Source organism: Argentina silus (genome assembly GCF_951799395.1).
Source record: "Argentina silus genome assembly, chromosome: 8".
NCBI classification, from domain to species: domain Eukaryota; kingdom Metazoa; phylum Chordata; class Actinopteri; order Argentiniformes; family Argentinidae; genus Argentina; species Argentina silus.
This window is the reverse complement of record NC_139662.1, coordinates 13,347,165-13,364,085: the sequence shown is the minus strand read 5'-3', so window position 1 is coordinate 13,364,085 and position 16,921 is coordinate 13,347,165. Positions and strand designations below refer to the sequence as shown.

The 16,921-nt window shown below is 43.1% G+C and overlaps 3 protein-coding genes across 3 annotated transcripts; 1 reads left to right on the top strand and 2 right to left on the bottom strand.

The window, feature by feature from the left end:
• Positions 1 to 3,073: 3,073 nt before the first annotated feature.
• her12 (hairy-related 12) lies at positions 3,074 to 3,672 on the bottom strand (the record flags this gene model as incomplete). Its single annotated transcript, XM_083676050.1, has 2 exons — positions 3,074 to 3,493; positions 3,604 to 3,672. The coding sequence occupies 2 exons, from the start codon at positions 3,670 to 3,672 to the stop codon at positions 3,074 to 3,076; spliced, it is 489 nt and encodes a 162-aa protein (XP_083532176.1).
• Positions 3,673 to 7,840: 4,168 nt separating this feature from the next.
• On the bottom strand, positions 7,841 to 8,504 carry LOC310808952 (transcription factor HES-5-like; the record flags this gene model as incomplete). Its single annotated transcript, XM_083676049.1, has 2 exons — positions 8,405 to 8,504; positions 7,841 to 8,266 (listed from the first exon to the last, which is right to left on the bottom strand). Exons 1-2 carry the CDS (start codon positions 8,465 to 8,467, stop codon positions 7,841 to 7,843), a joined length of 489 nt encoding a protein of 162 aa, XP_083532175.1. The 5' UTR covers positions 8,468 to 8,504.
• Positions 8,505 to 12,651: 4,147 nt separating this feature from the next.
• Positions 12,652 to 15,843, top strand: icmt (isoprenylcysteine carboxyl methyltransferase). Its single transcript, XM_083674930.1, has 5 exons — positions 12,652 to 12,944; positions 13,421 to 13,509; positions 13,724 to 13,893; positions 14,929 to 15,146; positions 15,651 to 15,843. The coding sequence occupies exons 1-5, from the start codon at positions 12,726 to 12,728 to the stop codon at positions 15,831 to 15,833; spliced, it is 879 nt and encodes a 292-aa protein (XP_083531056.1). The 5' UTR covers positions 12,652 to 12,725; the 3' UTR covers positions 15,834 to 15,843.
• The last annotated feature ends 1,078 nt before the right edge of the window (positions 15,844 to 16,921 follow it).

Sequence of the window (16,921 nt, the reverse complement as noted above, 5' to 3'; positions counted from 1 at the left end):
TGTGTGCGGCACTGAGCAGGACTAACGCACGCAAGGCTGCTGGTCCTGATGGGATCCCCGGACGCGTCCTCAGGGCCTGCGCTGTGCAGCTGACTAAGGTTTGGACTGACATATTCAACCTGTCCCTAGCCCAAGCAGCTGTCCCCGCGTGCTTCAAAACCACCTCCATCGTGCCGGTGCCAAAACACTCCACTGCAACGAGCTTAAATGACTTCCGACCAGTGGCACTCACGCCCATCATCATGAAGTGCTTCGAGAGGCTGGTCTTAGCTCAACTCAAGACCTGCCTACCACCCACACTGGACCCCTTTCAATTCGCCTACCGGCAGAACAGGAGTACAGAGGATGCCATTTCAACGGCACTTCACTCCGCCCTGTCCCACCTCGACAAGACTAACTCTTATGTGAGAATGCTGTTTATTGACTTCAGCTCAGCATTCAACACCATCATCCCCTCCAAACTGATCTCCAAACTCAGGCAACTGGGCATCAACCCCTCCCTCTGCAACTGGATTCTAGACTTCTTGACCAACAGGCCGCAGTCTGTTAGGCTTCACAACCACACCTCCTCAACCCTCACCCTGAACACCGGCGTTCCACAAGGCTGTGTGCTGAGCCCCCTCCTTTACTCCCTCTTCACCTACGACTGCACACCTGTACATGGCTCAAACACCATTGTTAAGTTTGCAGACGACACAACGGTGATCGGTCTCATCAGCAACAACGATGAGTCGGCCTACAGGGAGGAGGTCCAGCACCTAACAGTGTGGTGCAACGACAATAACCTGGCTCTCAACACCAAGAAGACCAAAGAACTCATTGTGGACTTCAGGAAGTCTAAAGCTGGCGCACACACCCCCATCCTCATCAACGGGACTGAGGTGGAGCGAGTCACCAGCTTCAAGTTTCTGGGTGTCCACATCTCTGAGGACCTCTCCTGGACCCTCAACACCTCCACCCTGATAAAGAAGGCTCACCAGCGTCTCTTCTTCCTGAGGAGACTAAAGAAGGTCCATCTATCTCCTCAGATCCTGGTGAACTTCTACCGCTGCACCATCGAGAGTATCCTTACCTACTGTGTCACAGTATGGCATGGCAACTGCTCGGCATCGGACCGGAAAGCACTGCAGAGGGTGGTGAAAACTGCCCAACGCATCACCGGTTCCTCACTCCCCTCCATCGAGGCTGTCCAGGGCAAACGATGCCTGCGTAAGGCACGCAGCATCGTCAAGGACATCTCTCACCCCAACCATAGACTTTTCACCCCACTCCCCTCCGGGAGGCGCTACAGGTCTCTCCGCACCCGAACCAGTAGGTTCAGAGGCAGCTTCTTCCCTGCGGCTGTCACCCTGCTGAACTCGAACACTACACCTACCTGACCTGACAACCTACTACCCCCGCAACCCCCACCCCCCCCCCCCCCCCCACCCGGACAATTGCACTACTGTACTATACTCCCCTCCCCTTCTCTTACTCAATACCACTGCTCTTCTGTACATACCTGTTCATACTGTTCATAATGCACATAATGCACATATCCTATATTTTCTTTAATACTACTGTACATACTTGTTTATACTGTTTATACGGCATTCCATATTTATATTTATTCTGCATCTACCTCATGTTACTGTTAATACATATATACTGCTAGACTGCATTACCCATACAGCTCATATGCTGCTACACTGCTCATACTGTAACTATTTATTCTGCTATAATGCTACTGCTACTCACATACTGCTATACTGCACTGCTATATTATACTGCTTATATTACTATATTATACTGCACTACTACTGATCATTTATTGCACTACCTGTAAATACTGTTCATTGCACTTTCTGCTATTTTGCACTTCTGGTTAGACGCTAACTGCATTTCGTTGTCTCTGTACTTGTACTCTGCACAATGACAATAAAGTTGAATCTAATCTAATCTAATTTGACAATTAATTCCTCTTCATACCTCCAGTATGTAGATATTAGCTTTACAATAGTGCTAAATTGCCATGATAAATCGATGGCCATCATGGAATGAGATCACATGATGAATAATGTTCACTGAAAAGTGCTGTGTTAGTCCAAACAAAGCTTTTTCTAAAATCTGGTGTAGGACACTGACCTTTACGTGCCTATTTCACACTTGGTTTGTTTTTTCTTTGAAAACACAGTGTGGCCAGCGGGGGCAGCAACACACAAAACTACATGCTGGACCTTAAACCATGCCAATTTTACTACAACAGTAATGTATTTTTTAACTGTGTCTGTCCATTTATCACAAACAACACGATACAATGTGATGCAAATATTTTGGTTACATATCTGTATTGTTGCATAGTAGGTCTAATCACATTAAGATTTCTATTGTAATCTGCTTTACTGGGTACATTGCATGTGCCTTAAGTCAATAATGTGATAGAGTGTTGCTGTTAACTCTAAGATACAGGAAACAAGACTCAGGTTATCATGTAGAATATTATTTTCAAAATGATTGTAGTTTTTATTGACATACAATTGTCATACAATGTCTTAAGAGCTTATTTCAAGGTAATATAAAACAATAGAACAGTAATAACTGTGGTAATATAAAACCTAAACACAAATACATACATACACATACTAGTCCCTTTACAAAATATCCATAATAACATGTGGCTTGGACAATACAATAAAAAAGAGAAATATTCTCAAACATAACTGTCAGAAAATGTCAGTACTGTAGATACTGTTACACCTAGCAGGTATAACTGGAACTCCACTGGAGTAAGCAATTATTTCACAATAGATAAACATTTCACAACAAAAGATCTTCACTTAATATCAAGTTCAATTCTTCACTGCAAATGAAAAGCAAATGTCAAATGTAATTAAAACAAAGTAAGAGCAAACAGTCTTCTCAAAAGTGATTACCTTCACTTAGAATATTTCTCACAAACATTTGTCCATCACTATGATGTGACAAGAGAATAAGACAATCCATAGTGAATAAGCAGGTCGGAAAGATATATTTCCTACAAAGTGAGAGACAGTCAGTGTTCCCTCAGGTTTCAGAGTGGGTGGCTACAGTGTCTCTACCATGGCCTCCAGACTGGGTCTTCAGCGCTGGTGTCCTGGAGCGAGGTGGGCTTGAGGATGGAGAAGACTGGGGAGGTGGAGAGCAGCTTTGGGCTGCTGGCTCTCTGGGCCTGGGGGAGCTGCTGGAGGCCCTGAAGAGGTGCGGCTCTACCGTCTCTCTTTGAGCTGACAGAGAGGAACTGCAGAGACTCCGTCCAGCACTGAGAGTAGCCCTCACTGTAGTCCTTCTGAGAGAGTGGCGACTGAGGCTGCAGCTTCTGTTTCAGGAAGCTCACTGTCATCTCCAGGATGTCAGCCTTCTCCAGCTTGGTATTGGGGTCCTGTTTATGGAACTCTTTCTCAAGGATGGTCTTGAGCTGCTCGATGCAGCCGTTGATGCGATCTCTGCGCATTTTCTCCACAACGGGTTTCCTTAACTATTGGAGAGAAAATTTGATTAGTCCACAGATCTAATGACGCTTTGACACATTACAGCAAATCCTTTAAAAAGCTCATACAGATGATTGAAAATGAACACAGTACTCACTTTAAGGTTGTCTTTTTCAGGGAGCCTCAGATGGTGGTAAGAGGAGATGTTGGTGGAGCAGGGAGCCATGTCTGTGTCTGTGTGAGTGAGAGGATCGCTTCCCTTGGACTGCAGAGGTCTGATCTCACTGAGGGATCTCTCCCCTTTATATAGCAGGAGATTTGCATTACAAAGCCATGTGGCCCAGGCTAGGCTGGGGTTCCCACACTCTGAGACAAGTGGGCCGCCCATCACAACAATGAGAGAAACATCAATAACTTGATGGAGGACTGGGCGGTGGGCTACACAGGGACGATTTCCAAGATAAGCAAGCCGCAGGTATGAACAAACATTTCAAAAGGTTATCATACAGTGTCAGTACATCAAATGAGAACATGATTATATCAAGTAAAAAACAGACACAACTCTGAGGTGAGCACACTTTCAGAAGTGTGGAGATAAATGAAGTGTGGAGAAGTGTGGAGAGTGGAGTCATAAAGATCTAAGCAATTTCAGTCGGCCAAATGCTACATCATCAAGCAATATAGTTTGCGAGGTAGACAGCCTTTCATCTCAGCCTAAACTAAGCTTTACCTAAATGGTCCATTTTGCTGCCACATTTTGCTGTTATTTTGCAAGGTTGTGACAGGCCTACACATTCAACGCTGGTATAGCCAGATAATATGAGCACACAGAACCTATTCTTTGGTCTGCAGAAACGATCCCCCAGAACGTATTAATTTGGAGACTATCTTGGTAAAACGTTACATGGCACGTGGACTGGGAAGCAGTCAAATTCTGAAAAACATGTTTTATGTGGCTTAGAAATTCCAAATGCTGACAATTTCTTCAAAACAAGTTACTAACTGGGTTTAGAAAATCATTTCAGAAACTAATCTCACACCTAATTAAAATTCATCATCCAATATATATTGCACTGTTACAATTGGTCCTCCCAAACCACTGAATGGATGACGTCATGCATTATTCATTCAGCCTACAGTACTTATTGTGGAATGCCCCCCCCCACCCCCCCCCCCCCCCCACACACACACACATTTATTCATATCAGAATCAGAATCAGAATCAGAATCAGAATCAGAATCAGAATCAGAATTCTTTTATTCTTTAAGTATATTTGCACATACAGGAAATTGACTTGGTGAGGTTGGTGCATGGACATAAAAAACAAAAAGATTACCCTTAATAACTTGTATTGTTCTATTATAAAAATAGACATTTTCTTATGTCCAAAGGCCAACCCTTGTTGATAAAAGTCTGATTCCATCCTCAGTGTATGATGTTGGCTATAAGAATTGTGAAAGAATAATGGTATATTTAGTTGTATGTTGTATACTCCTCGTACGGTATATACAGTCGTCTTAGGAATCATCTGCCAATGGTTTGCTAGGTGAGACATTCACGTGGATGCCATTACTGTGTGAAAGAAGTGTGTCACACAATTATATAGATTGCACTCAGAGTGCAACTGTTCTCACTTTTATCCAGCGGCATGTGGAGGAATGAACCCCCCCTCCACCCCCCCTCGTGTCAGGCCATGTGCCTCACACACCCCGTGCACACTCCATCCAGACCAGTAGTCTCCAAGTAGTCTTTGAGTGACAGGTAAGTCATTGAACCATGTTGTTATCTATTGTCTGTATTAGCCTTCTCATTGGCTGTTGAGTGTGGGAAAGCGCAAAATGCCTCATGCCCACACACCGTTTACAGAGACCAGGAAAAACCCAATCAATGACATCATAAAATAGTATTGCATTGTAGTATATTTACTACTCCTGTTAGGGTTAGTTTTATCTTTCAAATAGAATGATATGATTGAAGGGGTATTCCTAATTTATTGGACAGTAGATATAATAATATGGCTCCAAACTGGACAAAGAAACGGCATTCCGACGTAACAATGTGTAACAACCATCAAGGAGTTACATGGTTCCTAATAGGATCCTCTGGCCATTTGTCTATGAACTACTATGGAGTATTATTTCTGCTACAGTGACAAGTCCTAGTCTGGGTTGTCCTAATACTGTCTCTGTAATGCCACAGTGGTTGGCAGTGTGCCATGGTTTGTGCCTCAGGCAGTGCAGAGGTCACAGATGTGAGGGCATACCCCGTGGGCACTGTGAGTACAGCTCTCTCCCTAGTTTCCCACCAGTCCCCGGGACCAGGGTAAATGAGTTACAAAAGCCAGGCCGCTCCCCCAATGGCCCATTGGGAATGTTAATTGATTCTTTGTTGCAGGACAAACAGAAACCCTATGTCACAGACCATCTGGAGAGGAACAAAATCAAGTGAATGGGGCCTCGAACACCACTTGCAACGTGATCGAGAATCTCATTGGTGAATTTAGAATGTTTTGAATTAATGGTCTAACTGCTCATCTAAAGACTTTTGTCAACAGATAAAGTCAAAGTATTTATTCTTCCTGTATAGCGCATTGTATTGCATCTGTGTATGAAATGTGCTATATATACAGTATGTACAGTTTGACTTGATGATAACCCTCATTGAAGGGAAATGTAGGACATACAGTATCATAGCAAAAGCATTTTGAAGCTCATGTAGAAATGCATTGTCATTGATGTTCCCTTTTGGCTACACCCTGTTACGGGAAAGTTTGGGAGCCTTTGTCTGGGTGTGTTTTAGTATGTGCGAAGAACAGTGTCCCACCCATAGATAGATAACACAGTGAGAGTCTGAGCTCCTGCCATAAAGACTCTCCTGCCAGGCCCTGTGGCGGGGAGTGGAGCAGGTTCCCATCATCAGCCCCTCTCTCTCTCTGTGAGTGTGCCATTGCCTGTTTCCCACACTCTCTGTCCATTCACCAGCCTCAACATGGGAACAATAGAAGTGTGTCTTGTTACACATGGCATTAGCCACGGTGTTTGATCTCTCATTGGAGGGAGGGGGGGACAGCAACCATCTGTAGAACTAAACTCTGAGAAACTCCAGGAACTCTGAGAAACTCTAAGACATACTAAGTTTTGCAACATCAAGGGTTATATACTCTTTTTTTTTCGTACACAAAAACGTACCTTACTCAGTTACCATTGTAGAGGATGTAGAGGTGCGGGTCTCTCACTTAATATCAAAACAAGTGGTGGATCAGCCATTTGGCTGAACAACTAATTAAGGATTGCACCTTTAAGTGCTGATACACAAGGGATTCAATTTCAAATCAGTAATGGGTGACCTCGATAGTTATGGGCATCCATAGGTGCACCTTGTAATCTACAGATTTAGGTGTGTGAATATACCGTTATTATATTATAGCACATTTAGAATGCCCTTTAGTATGTGTTATACTATATTATAATCTGCATAACATATGCTTGAATTAATATGTTTTCTGTACAACATGTAATTATTGTGCTTGTCAGATTGATTGAGTGGTGATCAATCTTATCTCTATCTTTGAGATACAGATTGCTGAGGTATGTTGAATGTGGGTGCTTGATGCAAATTGATGAAATATGATACAACAATGTACATTTTAGAAACTTCCATTGAAGTCTTTAATTTATTCACTTGTCAAAAGTGTATGTCTCCAAGTATCAGAGAAAGTATCATTTACACCCAAAAAAGGTAAACAAACATTAGAGAAAAGGTTTTTCTTCACAAAAGAACAAACCTTTCACCATCTTTTTTTTATAATATTTAGGCACAATGTTATCAATAACATTTCAATCCACATTAAGTATAAAAGTAAAGGGTTAGGGTAGTGACAGAATAGTCACATATCATAATCATCAGATGATTTACATTATGAGTAGATCCATTGGATCCATTTGTGGCATAATATTGATGCATCACCAAATCAATACATTGTATCATTTAGTGACAATTATCAATTGTAAGATATAGTTTGAACAGATCAAACAAACAAGCAGTGTCCAAAAGACACTTAAATAAACAGTAGCAACCCAATATGGGTGAATAAAATAATGTGTTATTAACAACACAATTTAACTTTTTTTTTAAAAGTGTGCATTTCAATGTATACATTCAGAACAATCTGAATCATTTCATAAGAATCCTTTCAAAGGGATACTGGCAAACAATGCCCTTTCTTCATTTTCATGAAACCTACTGACATAGAATCTCTCATCAATGCAAAAGAAATAGACCTCTGTCACTCTGAAAATCACTGTCCATGCCTGTCATAGACTGGCCTGTCCAATTCAGTTTGTCTCAAAATATATATATATTTCTATATATATAAATATAATTATGTAGTGCTCTACCAGGGCCTCCAGAGGGCGCTGTAGGTTGGGCCCACACCTTTAGTAGTGGCATGGTAGGCTGGGGAGCCTGGTGGAGAGAAGGAACTTTGACCATGGCTAGATGGGCTGGATGGTTGAAGGTTTTGAAAGTGGCTCAGCAGTGCCCTGCTGGACTGGGTCTTCGCCTCGCGCTGGGACAGGAAGCTCACTGCCTCCTGTACGCAATGGGAGTAGCCCTCACTGGCAGCCTTCATGGAGGAGCTTTCTGCTCTCTGTTGCTGCTGGTGCATCAGGAAATAAACTGTCATCTCCAAGACGTCCGCCTTCTCCTGCTTGGAGTCGGGCTGCTGTCTGAGGAAATCCGGACCCAGGAGAGACTTGAGCTGCTCGATGCTCGAGTTGATGCGATCCCTTCGCAATTTCTCAACCACTGGTTTTCTCAGCTACAAAGAGAGAGAGAGAGAGAGAGAACAAGGCATGGTTAAAGTCAAGTCAACTTCATCAGTCATGTTGTATCAACAGCCAAAAATACATAGGAAAAGACTTATAACATATAAATGTCTCCAAGAAACTGTGTTTACCTTGGTGGTGAGTCCCAGGTGCTCTTTAGGGTAGTTGGTATGTCCAAAGACGGTTGGTGCCATGGCTGTGGTTTCTGCTTCAGCTGAAGTCTCAGGGACGAACTAGTCAGATCTGTGCTGTCTGCCTCTCTCTGCCCTCCCTATTTATAGGGCCAAATCTCCATATGAATGTGTGGGTCTTGGGCTTGTTGGAGTTTCTCACAGTCAGCAGCCAATAGGAGAGCTGGGAAGGGCATTTGGGGCTGCCACATGCTCAATGAAGTGTTTATTGCTAGTGGGACAATGAGTGTGTCTCCAGGGAGCAGGTGGGGGATAGAAAGGGAGAGGGAGGGGAGGAGGCAACTGGGAGACTGACATGGTGCCTCTGTGGATCTGGGAAAGTGGTGACCCCATTGGTAAGTGTGCTGTTGTCTGATGGTAGGATCACACAATGTGATTGAGAGCAAAGTGTTTTGGAGCAGGGCACACGTGGGTGTGAGAGGGGGGCAATGATTATAAACAGGACAGCATGAAACTATTTCTACTGGCTCAGTCAGTTTCTATAGCATTCCATAGCATTTCTTGCTGTTGTTTGTCTGGGTTAATTGTGTGCTGCTCCCCTAAGTATTGTTTGTGTGATCTCATGATTTGAGATTTGATGGTGCGAAATGTAAGTTCCATTTTTATTTGCCATGGTGTCGATTCAAGTCAGAACAGAATGATACTTCTAGTGATATCGCTAACTTACATCTCCAGACCTTACTTACTCCAGACCTTACTACAGTGACACTATCATCTTATTTTAATATTAGAAAGTATAAATGCATTGCCAGCTATCCCTCTTTCTGTACACATTCAAACCAAATACAGTATAGAGCATGCAGATGCCATACACTTAGTCAGATAAACACATTCATACACATTTTTAATACTTAATTTGGGTTAGGGTTAGGGTTAGGGTTACACTCAAAGTACCCAAAATGGTCATACAGATGCTTGGTCATACATAGCAGCAATATCTTGCCAGTTGCACACACACGCACGTGCACACACACACACACACACACACACACACACACACACACACACACACACACACACACACACACACACACACACACACACACACAGGCACGCACGCACGCACGCACACACTGGCGCCTGGCCTGCTGCTGACTGCATCCCAGTCACACGCTCCCTTCCTGCCCCAGTGGAACGTGGGAGCCGCCATGCTCCTGGGCTTCCCACACTTCAGTGTTAATGACACTGAGACGGCCACACAAAGGAAGTGTGCCCCCTTCACACAAAGCATCAGTTGACCACAGCCCCCCCCCCTCCTCCCCATGAACACAGTGCAGTGAACAGCGCTCACAGGCACACCATCTGGACAGATGGTACACTATTATCCCCAAATGGACCATGGGAGAAATTCCTCGTGAGAAACAGGGTATATGACATGAAGACAGGGAGTTTAATAAGAAAACAAATAGAAAGAAAAAAGTCATTGAAAAACTTGCAGATCTGGCTGATATTATAGATTTGGGCTCATGTTGATGTGTGTTGGCCTAACTCCGTTTGACTATGTTTATGTGATTGAGAATGTATGACAAACTGACAAACATACAAAATGACAAACATTATTTTGTATAATATTTAATGCTACCCACACCAAACACTGTTTATACTAACCTAATTGCCTAATTTATGATCGCTATCACTGTTATTACAAGAGATAGTGGACTTGATGCACTAAAATGGATTATAGTTGTTCAGAGTAATACCAGTATTAGCAGTGAAAAATCCTGTGTGCCACAATGGACAAAGCTGGATGAACATATTTGCCCTTGATTATTGGCATAGGGACTATTTTTTGGTAAAATGTCCACAGACAGATGTTTTACTCCACGTTCCCACCACATATCACTGCAAGATTCGTTCCCAGCCATAGAATATCACTTGAGAGACAGAAGAGCATTCACAGGGCACCTCCCACCTGTTTGTTGGGATCTGGGCCATTATATGCCATTAATTCAAGCAATTCATACACATCCTATTGTCACAACAGAGCCCTGGGATTGGTCAGAGATGGTGAGAACCTGCATCACATTAAGTTGCAGTGAGAGCTGCTATAAATATAGGGAGAACGTTGAGGGTGAAAACAGTCGTATCGCAGCCATCCAGTTTAAGTGCTCCCCTTCTTCTGAGCAGTCAAAGGCCTTGGACACCAAACTCACAGTATCCACCATGAGGGACCAACAGACAAGGTAAGATAACATCAAAATGGACCAAATGTAATAACTGCTGACCTCTATGAGGCTGCTTGTAAGTCAATGAAGTGGGGCTGTTTATCCTCATGTTTCCTGTCCCTCCTCCCACAGGTATAATAGAGTCATGAGTCTGGAGAGGAAATGCAGTGACGGGGTGGAGAAGCTCCGCACAGCACTTGAGTCCCAACTCCACAACGGAGTCTCCAGCATGGACATGTGGGACAAGACTGTCTCCTTCTTCACAGTCAAGAAAGCATTGGTATTTCACAATGGTTACTCCAAGTACTCCAGAGAAACCTTACGCCTATTCCCAACACCTGCTGAAGACGTGGCTCCCCTGTGCATCCAGTAAGGATCTCCATGGAGGTCTACACTAAGACCAGCAGTGACTGAGAATGGAAACATTGAGCAGTGCAAAGTTACCCTCAGGACAAACCTACCTTTCTCTCCACCAACGTTGGAGATCAAAATATGTGGACTAAGTTTCGCTGTTGGAAAAGATAACAGGGATGTGTATATACTGTGTTGTCAGGGATTTACTATTTTTCTTAGAGAGCAAAATGTTCTTTTTTGTCAATGGTCTTTTGTAAAGACTGAGATTTAAGTCTGTTAATTTTCAGTGAAAACTGTGATCGTATGTGGTTCATATACTGTATAAACCATAACATGTGCATTGTATGCCTTAAAAAAGCAGTAATTGCTTTAGTATTCCTTGCAGAGAGGGTCACTTGAATACTATTCTGTGTAGGTAGTGTTGGAACTTAAAGCCATATTCCTTTATACAAAGGAACAGTATTTTGTTGTTTATGCCAATGCATATGTCAAATATTGTATATGATCGAGGCACGTATTAGATTACATTAATGAGATGTGCAGCATTTTATATTTGATATACAAGTTGAAAAAATAAATTGTAAAAAATCCAAGATATATTTTCTTTTGTTCATACTCATAGTTTGGATTGTTACTCTGCTTACTGTGCTTGATCTTTGAAATAAAAAATAAATTGGATAAAAAAACTATGGGTCACATGGGATGCAGCACATTTTCCAGTGTGTATGTCCTCATCACATCTGTGATATGTAGGCCTATGTGTGGTACTGCTCTGTCAACCCAATCTCTTAATTAATGATTTATTTGACGTCCGCCTGTGACGATTATAATTATGTATCCCACCACTTTACACGGAAAATAAATGAGGTGCTTTTTCAATACTACATGTGGGTTATACATAGGGTTTGAAATGAAATGTAATCTATTGATCTTACCCTCTAAATGTCTGGCAATGTCAGCATGCAGACCTTTTATAGCCATTTACTCATGGGACGTAGGACTTTCAAATTAAGTTAGCAAGCAAGCATTTTCCAAAACTGCACAGTCTGCAGTACTTCAGCTCAAGGAGTATGCAATATCTAATATGAGATACTGCATACTTGGTTCAGGCTACGGCAGGTGGGGGTGTGTATCAAATGTCTTTAGGCGCCGTCTCATGTTGCGTGGAAGGGAATAAGGAGGCAGATGTGTTAGTAAAAAGAGGTTATAGGGCATGACACTAGCGACCTTGAAGTCCCATATGAGAAAGGCACAGGCCAATGGATTGAGTAATGCTGTGATATACAGCATACAGTAGCGGTAGCAGGAGGAGTGGGACAGAGAAGGCAGGGCCTCTCACCTCTACAGGTTACAGAGGAAAGTGGGGTCTAGACAAGCCTCCTACTGGGGGATGTAACTATTGTCAGCAGGGGGCGTCAATAGATCATAATCACTGCAGGAAATACAGAAGGGAGCGGTAAAGCCTTGTTTGAGGAAGCATGGGTGTGAGTTTGAGTAGAGGCACGTTGGGAGCGCTGCTAAACAAAAGCAGCCAGATATATTCTGTTTGATTTTGTTTTTCAACCTCTTTTGGATAAGGGACTAGAGAGCATTTAGACTTTCTGTCTTTGGTTCTACACACCAGTCCATTAGGTGGCGTTAATGCAACATGTACGTTAGTTGCCTACCGCCATTAAACTCCACAGAAGAAGCAAAATAAGAGGCACTCGCGATAGTTCAGAGGGGGCTACTGGATTTTCATCATGGCAGGCAATAAGTTGGTGTTAGAGGGAAGAATAAGTATTATAAGCTTTATCTTAGGACTCGGTGTAGTTATATTTCCACTAATTAGAACATTCTTTGGACACCTTGACTGGGTATTCGACTATCTCACTGAAGTAAGAGGGAAAATAGCGATTACTCTGTACATAGCTGTTATCAACGGCTTCTTGCTAATCATATACAAGGGACCTCTATATAAGGTAAGAGTGCATGCTAGCTAGCTAGTTGGCTAGAAATCTTCGTAGGTAGGTAGCTAGCTTATAGCCCACTAGGCTACTTTTAGCTATTTTATTTGCTGTCAGCTTATGTCCAATTAAAAAGAGGAGAAAATACCATTTCCACTGGCCCCTCTCTCTGGCAATGGGTTGCTGTGGTGCTAACGTAATCCTATTATTTTCTAGCTAGGTACCTGTGTAGGATTAAGTTAGCTGTCTATCTTGATGAGCTAAAGATAGAGAGCCCTAAGCCAGATAACGCTATGAAGCCATCAGCCCACTAAGCTGTTGTTTGTTACCTAGCCAGGAGCTATTGCCTAGGAGCTAGCCAGCCTGGTCTGTAATGCCAAGTGTTTAATGGTAACTGTTAGGCGTTAGAAAGCTAGTCAAATTGAACATGTTATGTTTGGTGAGCCGTGTCCCGCATCCCCATCCACCCATCTCGCTTCCGCCTTCCCCAGGTTGCTGTTCGAGCCTGCTTCCTTGGCGTTACTTTTGGATGCGGCTTGATCATAAGTTTTTCCCAAACCACATGGACACATTTTGGCTGGTAAGCCTAACTACTTTTACACAGACACTCACTCACTCAGACAGACAGACAGACAGACACACACACACACACACACACACACACACACACACACACACACACAGAGACACACCTATCATAACATTACATGACACAACTTTGCTGTTGGTCTTTCAACGAACTGAAGTGGTTTATTGGGACAGTTTCCCACTGAGTGAACTGCATGTCTTTCCAGGTACATGTGCTCCCTGTCCTTATTCCATTACTCTGAGTACCTGGTGACGGCCATCATTAACCCCCGCAGCCTGTCTCTGGACTCGTTCCTGCTCAACCACAGCGTGGAATACACCGTGGCTGCTGTGTCATCATGGGTGGAGTTTACCATAGAGAAGCTCACAGTCCCAGGTCTGTCCCTACCAAAGTGGTGCTCTGTACCTTTTGTTTCAGTTGAAATGGCCATTGAATAGAAGGAGGTTTTCTTATTTGACTCTAATGTAGATGGAATTGACAATGGTCTGTTAATTGCACAATTGTGTAACGTCTGTGAATACAGCTTTAACGGCCATTCCGTTTCAGTTTGAAGCTACTGCGTATGTTACCTAGTCAAGTGGACATTTGTATCATTTAGGATTCTTGAATGTTAAGCCTTGTACTTAAAAGTGCCTGTTGGACTGTACTTACCTTTTCTAAGAAATGCCCAGTGTAATGTCACCGGTCAATAGGTCTGATCTTGCTCGCTGATCCTATTCTAGATCTCTGAATTGATCTGATTGGCCTATTTTTGTGTTTGGCATCTGTGATCTTCTAGACCAGCTCCTGGAGAGCTACACGGTGCTGATATTTTTTATTTGATTGGTTTATTGAGTTGCACACACACGTGAAAGACAAAATGACGACATAAAGGCATTGTGCAGGGGAGTTTAAGACATCCTGTGGGGTTCCTAAAAGAAAGAGAAACATTCTAATGGAAATGGAAATTAATAATCATTAAAAACAAAGAAAAAATGGTATGTGACCAGTCAAAAATGTACATTTTTAAATAGGTAAGTACTAGCAGAGTTTTTTCGGATAATTTGGCAGGCTGTTACTGAAAAATGTATCTCTGTATAAAAGTTGGCAATATGGAGATTAGAGGACGATCTTGTGGAGTAGCTGTGAAGTGGTTCATTGAGCTGAAACACGTTATAAAAGCTGATGGGTAGAAGATTCCGTTTGAAATTGTTTACAAACAGGCAGATCTGTCTGTAATTTGTTGACAAAGTCGATGTTAATAATCTCAAGACTATTAAACAAATGGTGTGAGGGGAGGGGGGTCTTTCTCCAGCTCAGGTGTAAGAGTCCCCATTCGCCTCCAAACATGTCTGAATACCCTGTAGCTCTCCAAGAGTAGGGTCTGGCAGCCCTGTTCTAGACTGAACTGTTGCCCCATCCCCCTCTCAGAGCTGAAACAGCTGAGGTGGCTCAGCCTGGCTGGGCTGGTGATGGTGCTCTGTGGGGACTTCCTGAGGAAGTCGGCCATGCTGACAGCCGGCTCCAACTTCAACCACATCGTCCAGAATGAGAAGGCCCAGAGCCACGTGCTGGTCACCACCGGGGTGTACTCCTGCTTCAGACACCCCTCCTACGTGGGCTGGTTCTACTGGAGCATCGGCACACAGGTATAGACACACACACACACACACAAAATAATAAGCCTTGTCGTGTTCTCTCAGACAGTCTGTACCACTTTCCTCTATATAATAATCTATGCCATTTGGCTGACGCTTTTATCCAAAGCGACTTACATTGCAGTGAGTGCATACATTTCAGTATATATGGTCCCAGCGCCATGCTCTACCAACTGAACCACAGAGGACCTCTCCAGCTATCTATCAACCCAAAGTCAAGTTTGTAGTTAGTTGTTTGTGCCTGTGAAAGTACAACAAACCAACTTTGATTGAGTGTAATTCTAGTTGTTTTCTATCATTTCATTTTTCTCATGTTTGTAATTTTAGGTTATATTAATGTTAGCCTCACTCACTGTGTTCAACCCTGAATATTGTGTTGCTCAAAAAATTGTTGCCAGTGACAATGTGCAACAATTACAATGTCAATCCATTTTTTTTTTTTTACTGTAAAGAAATCAGACCACTGATTCCACTTTCGGATGTCCTGTGTTGTAGGTGATGCTGTGCAACCCTGTGTGCATTGCGGGTTACACAGTAGCTAGCTGGCGCTTCTTCCGCGAAAGAATCGAGGAGGAGGAGCTCTCTCTCATTCATTTCTTCGGGGAGGACTACCTGGAATACAAGAAGAAGGTGTCCACCGGCCTGCCCTTTATCTCAGGCATACGCATGGGCTCCTAGGTGTGAGAGATGAGTCCTGGACGTATGAACATGGCAGACAGGCACCAATCAGGGGCACTATGCCGTGGTCAGCGTGTGGCTTTGCCCCCTGTGGCAGCCCTGGGGGACCGAGAGCTCATGGGAACTCTGACACCAACGAGCATGGTGGAGGGCTTTCATTCTAATAGCACCTCTCGATGCCTGGATAGTGGATAGACCGACAAGCTCACTCAAAAAGACACAACCCCCCCCCCCCCCCAATATTGTACATTTGTCCAACATATTCAACCACCTCTCTGTTTTAGTTCTCTTGTCTTTTGTTTGGATAGTTGACTAGAGACTTGGAAGTTTTCTGTGTTTTCATGTTCCATTTTCTGACATCAACTCTTTCAGGGTGCCACTGATTGTCCTGAGAAATGCTCCCTTCTCTATGCTCTCCTTGCAGAAGAGTTGAGTTACTGTCGTGTATGAATTGATTTTAGCTTGGGTTTCTGAACCAGAAGTGCTGTATTCACTGAGCTTAGTTTTTTTCTGGTCATCACAATTAGGCCATAGAGCTTTCAACAGAATAGTGTCTCACAAAATGGATATCTTGGTTTTGTGGAATTACCCCACCTTTAGAAATCACATATCCCATTCCCACTCAGGCTCAAAAGGCTGCACAATCACTAATCTAGTAAATTTGACTACCAGGGCAAGTTGTGATCTGGTTCTTGGATTTGTCCAAATAGGCACATTGTTTTTAATTTCAATGTTGAAACGTTGAAAAAAATTGAAACGTAGTTTCAACACATTTTGAATTTATGGATTATGATAACAATACGAACACTGACAATCCATTCACTGTTATTTCCCGGGCTTCTGTTAGTCTGGAGATGTTTCCTGGGCCCGGGAGGGTCATGCATAATTAATACATTATTACATTTAGCGCTTTTCACAATGTCTTCAAGCGCTTAATAATGGATGGGGGGATAACTCACCCCAACCACTACCAATGCAATCCTCTTTACTGGAGGACTTAACTGTGGACCTTGTTGTGTGTCTCCAGTGCTGTTTCTTATTCCCATTGTGTTTTTGACTCTCCTTCCACCTGTATCCTTCCACGGTTT

Bases quoted from the DNA above. Each gene is read 5' to 3' on its own strand.
- icmt (XM_083674930.1), top strand. From the start codon at position 12,726: ATGGCAGGCAATAAGTTGGTGTTAGAGGGAAGAATAAGTATTATAAGC. The intron at 13,894-14,928 runs GTCTGTCCCTAC...TCCCCCTCTCAG, and splicing joins AGAGAAGCTCACAGTCCCAG to AGCTGAAACAGCTGAGGTGG. The intron at 15,147-15,650 runs GTATAGACACAC...CCTGTGTTGTAG, and splicing joins ACTGGAGCATCGGCACACAG to GTGATGCTGTGCAACCCTGT.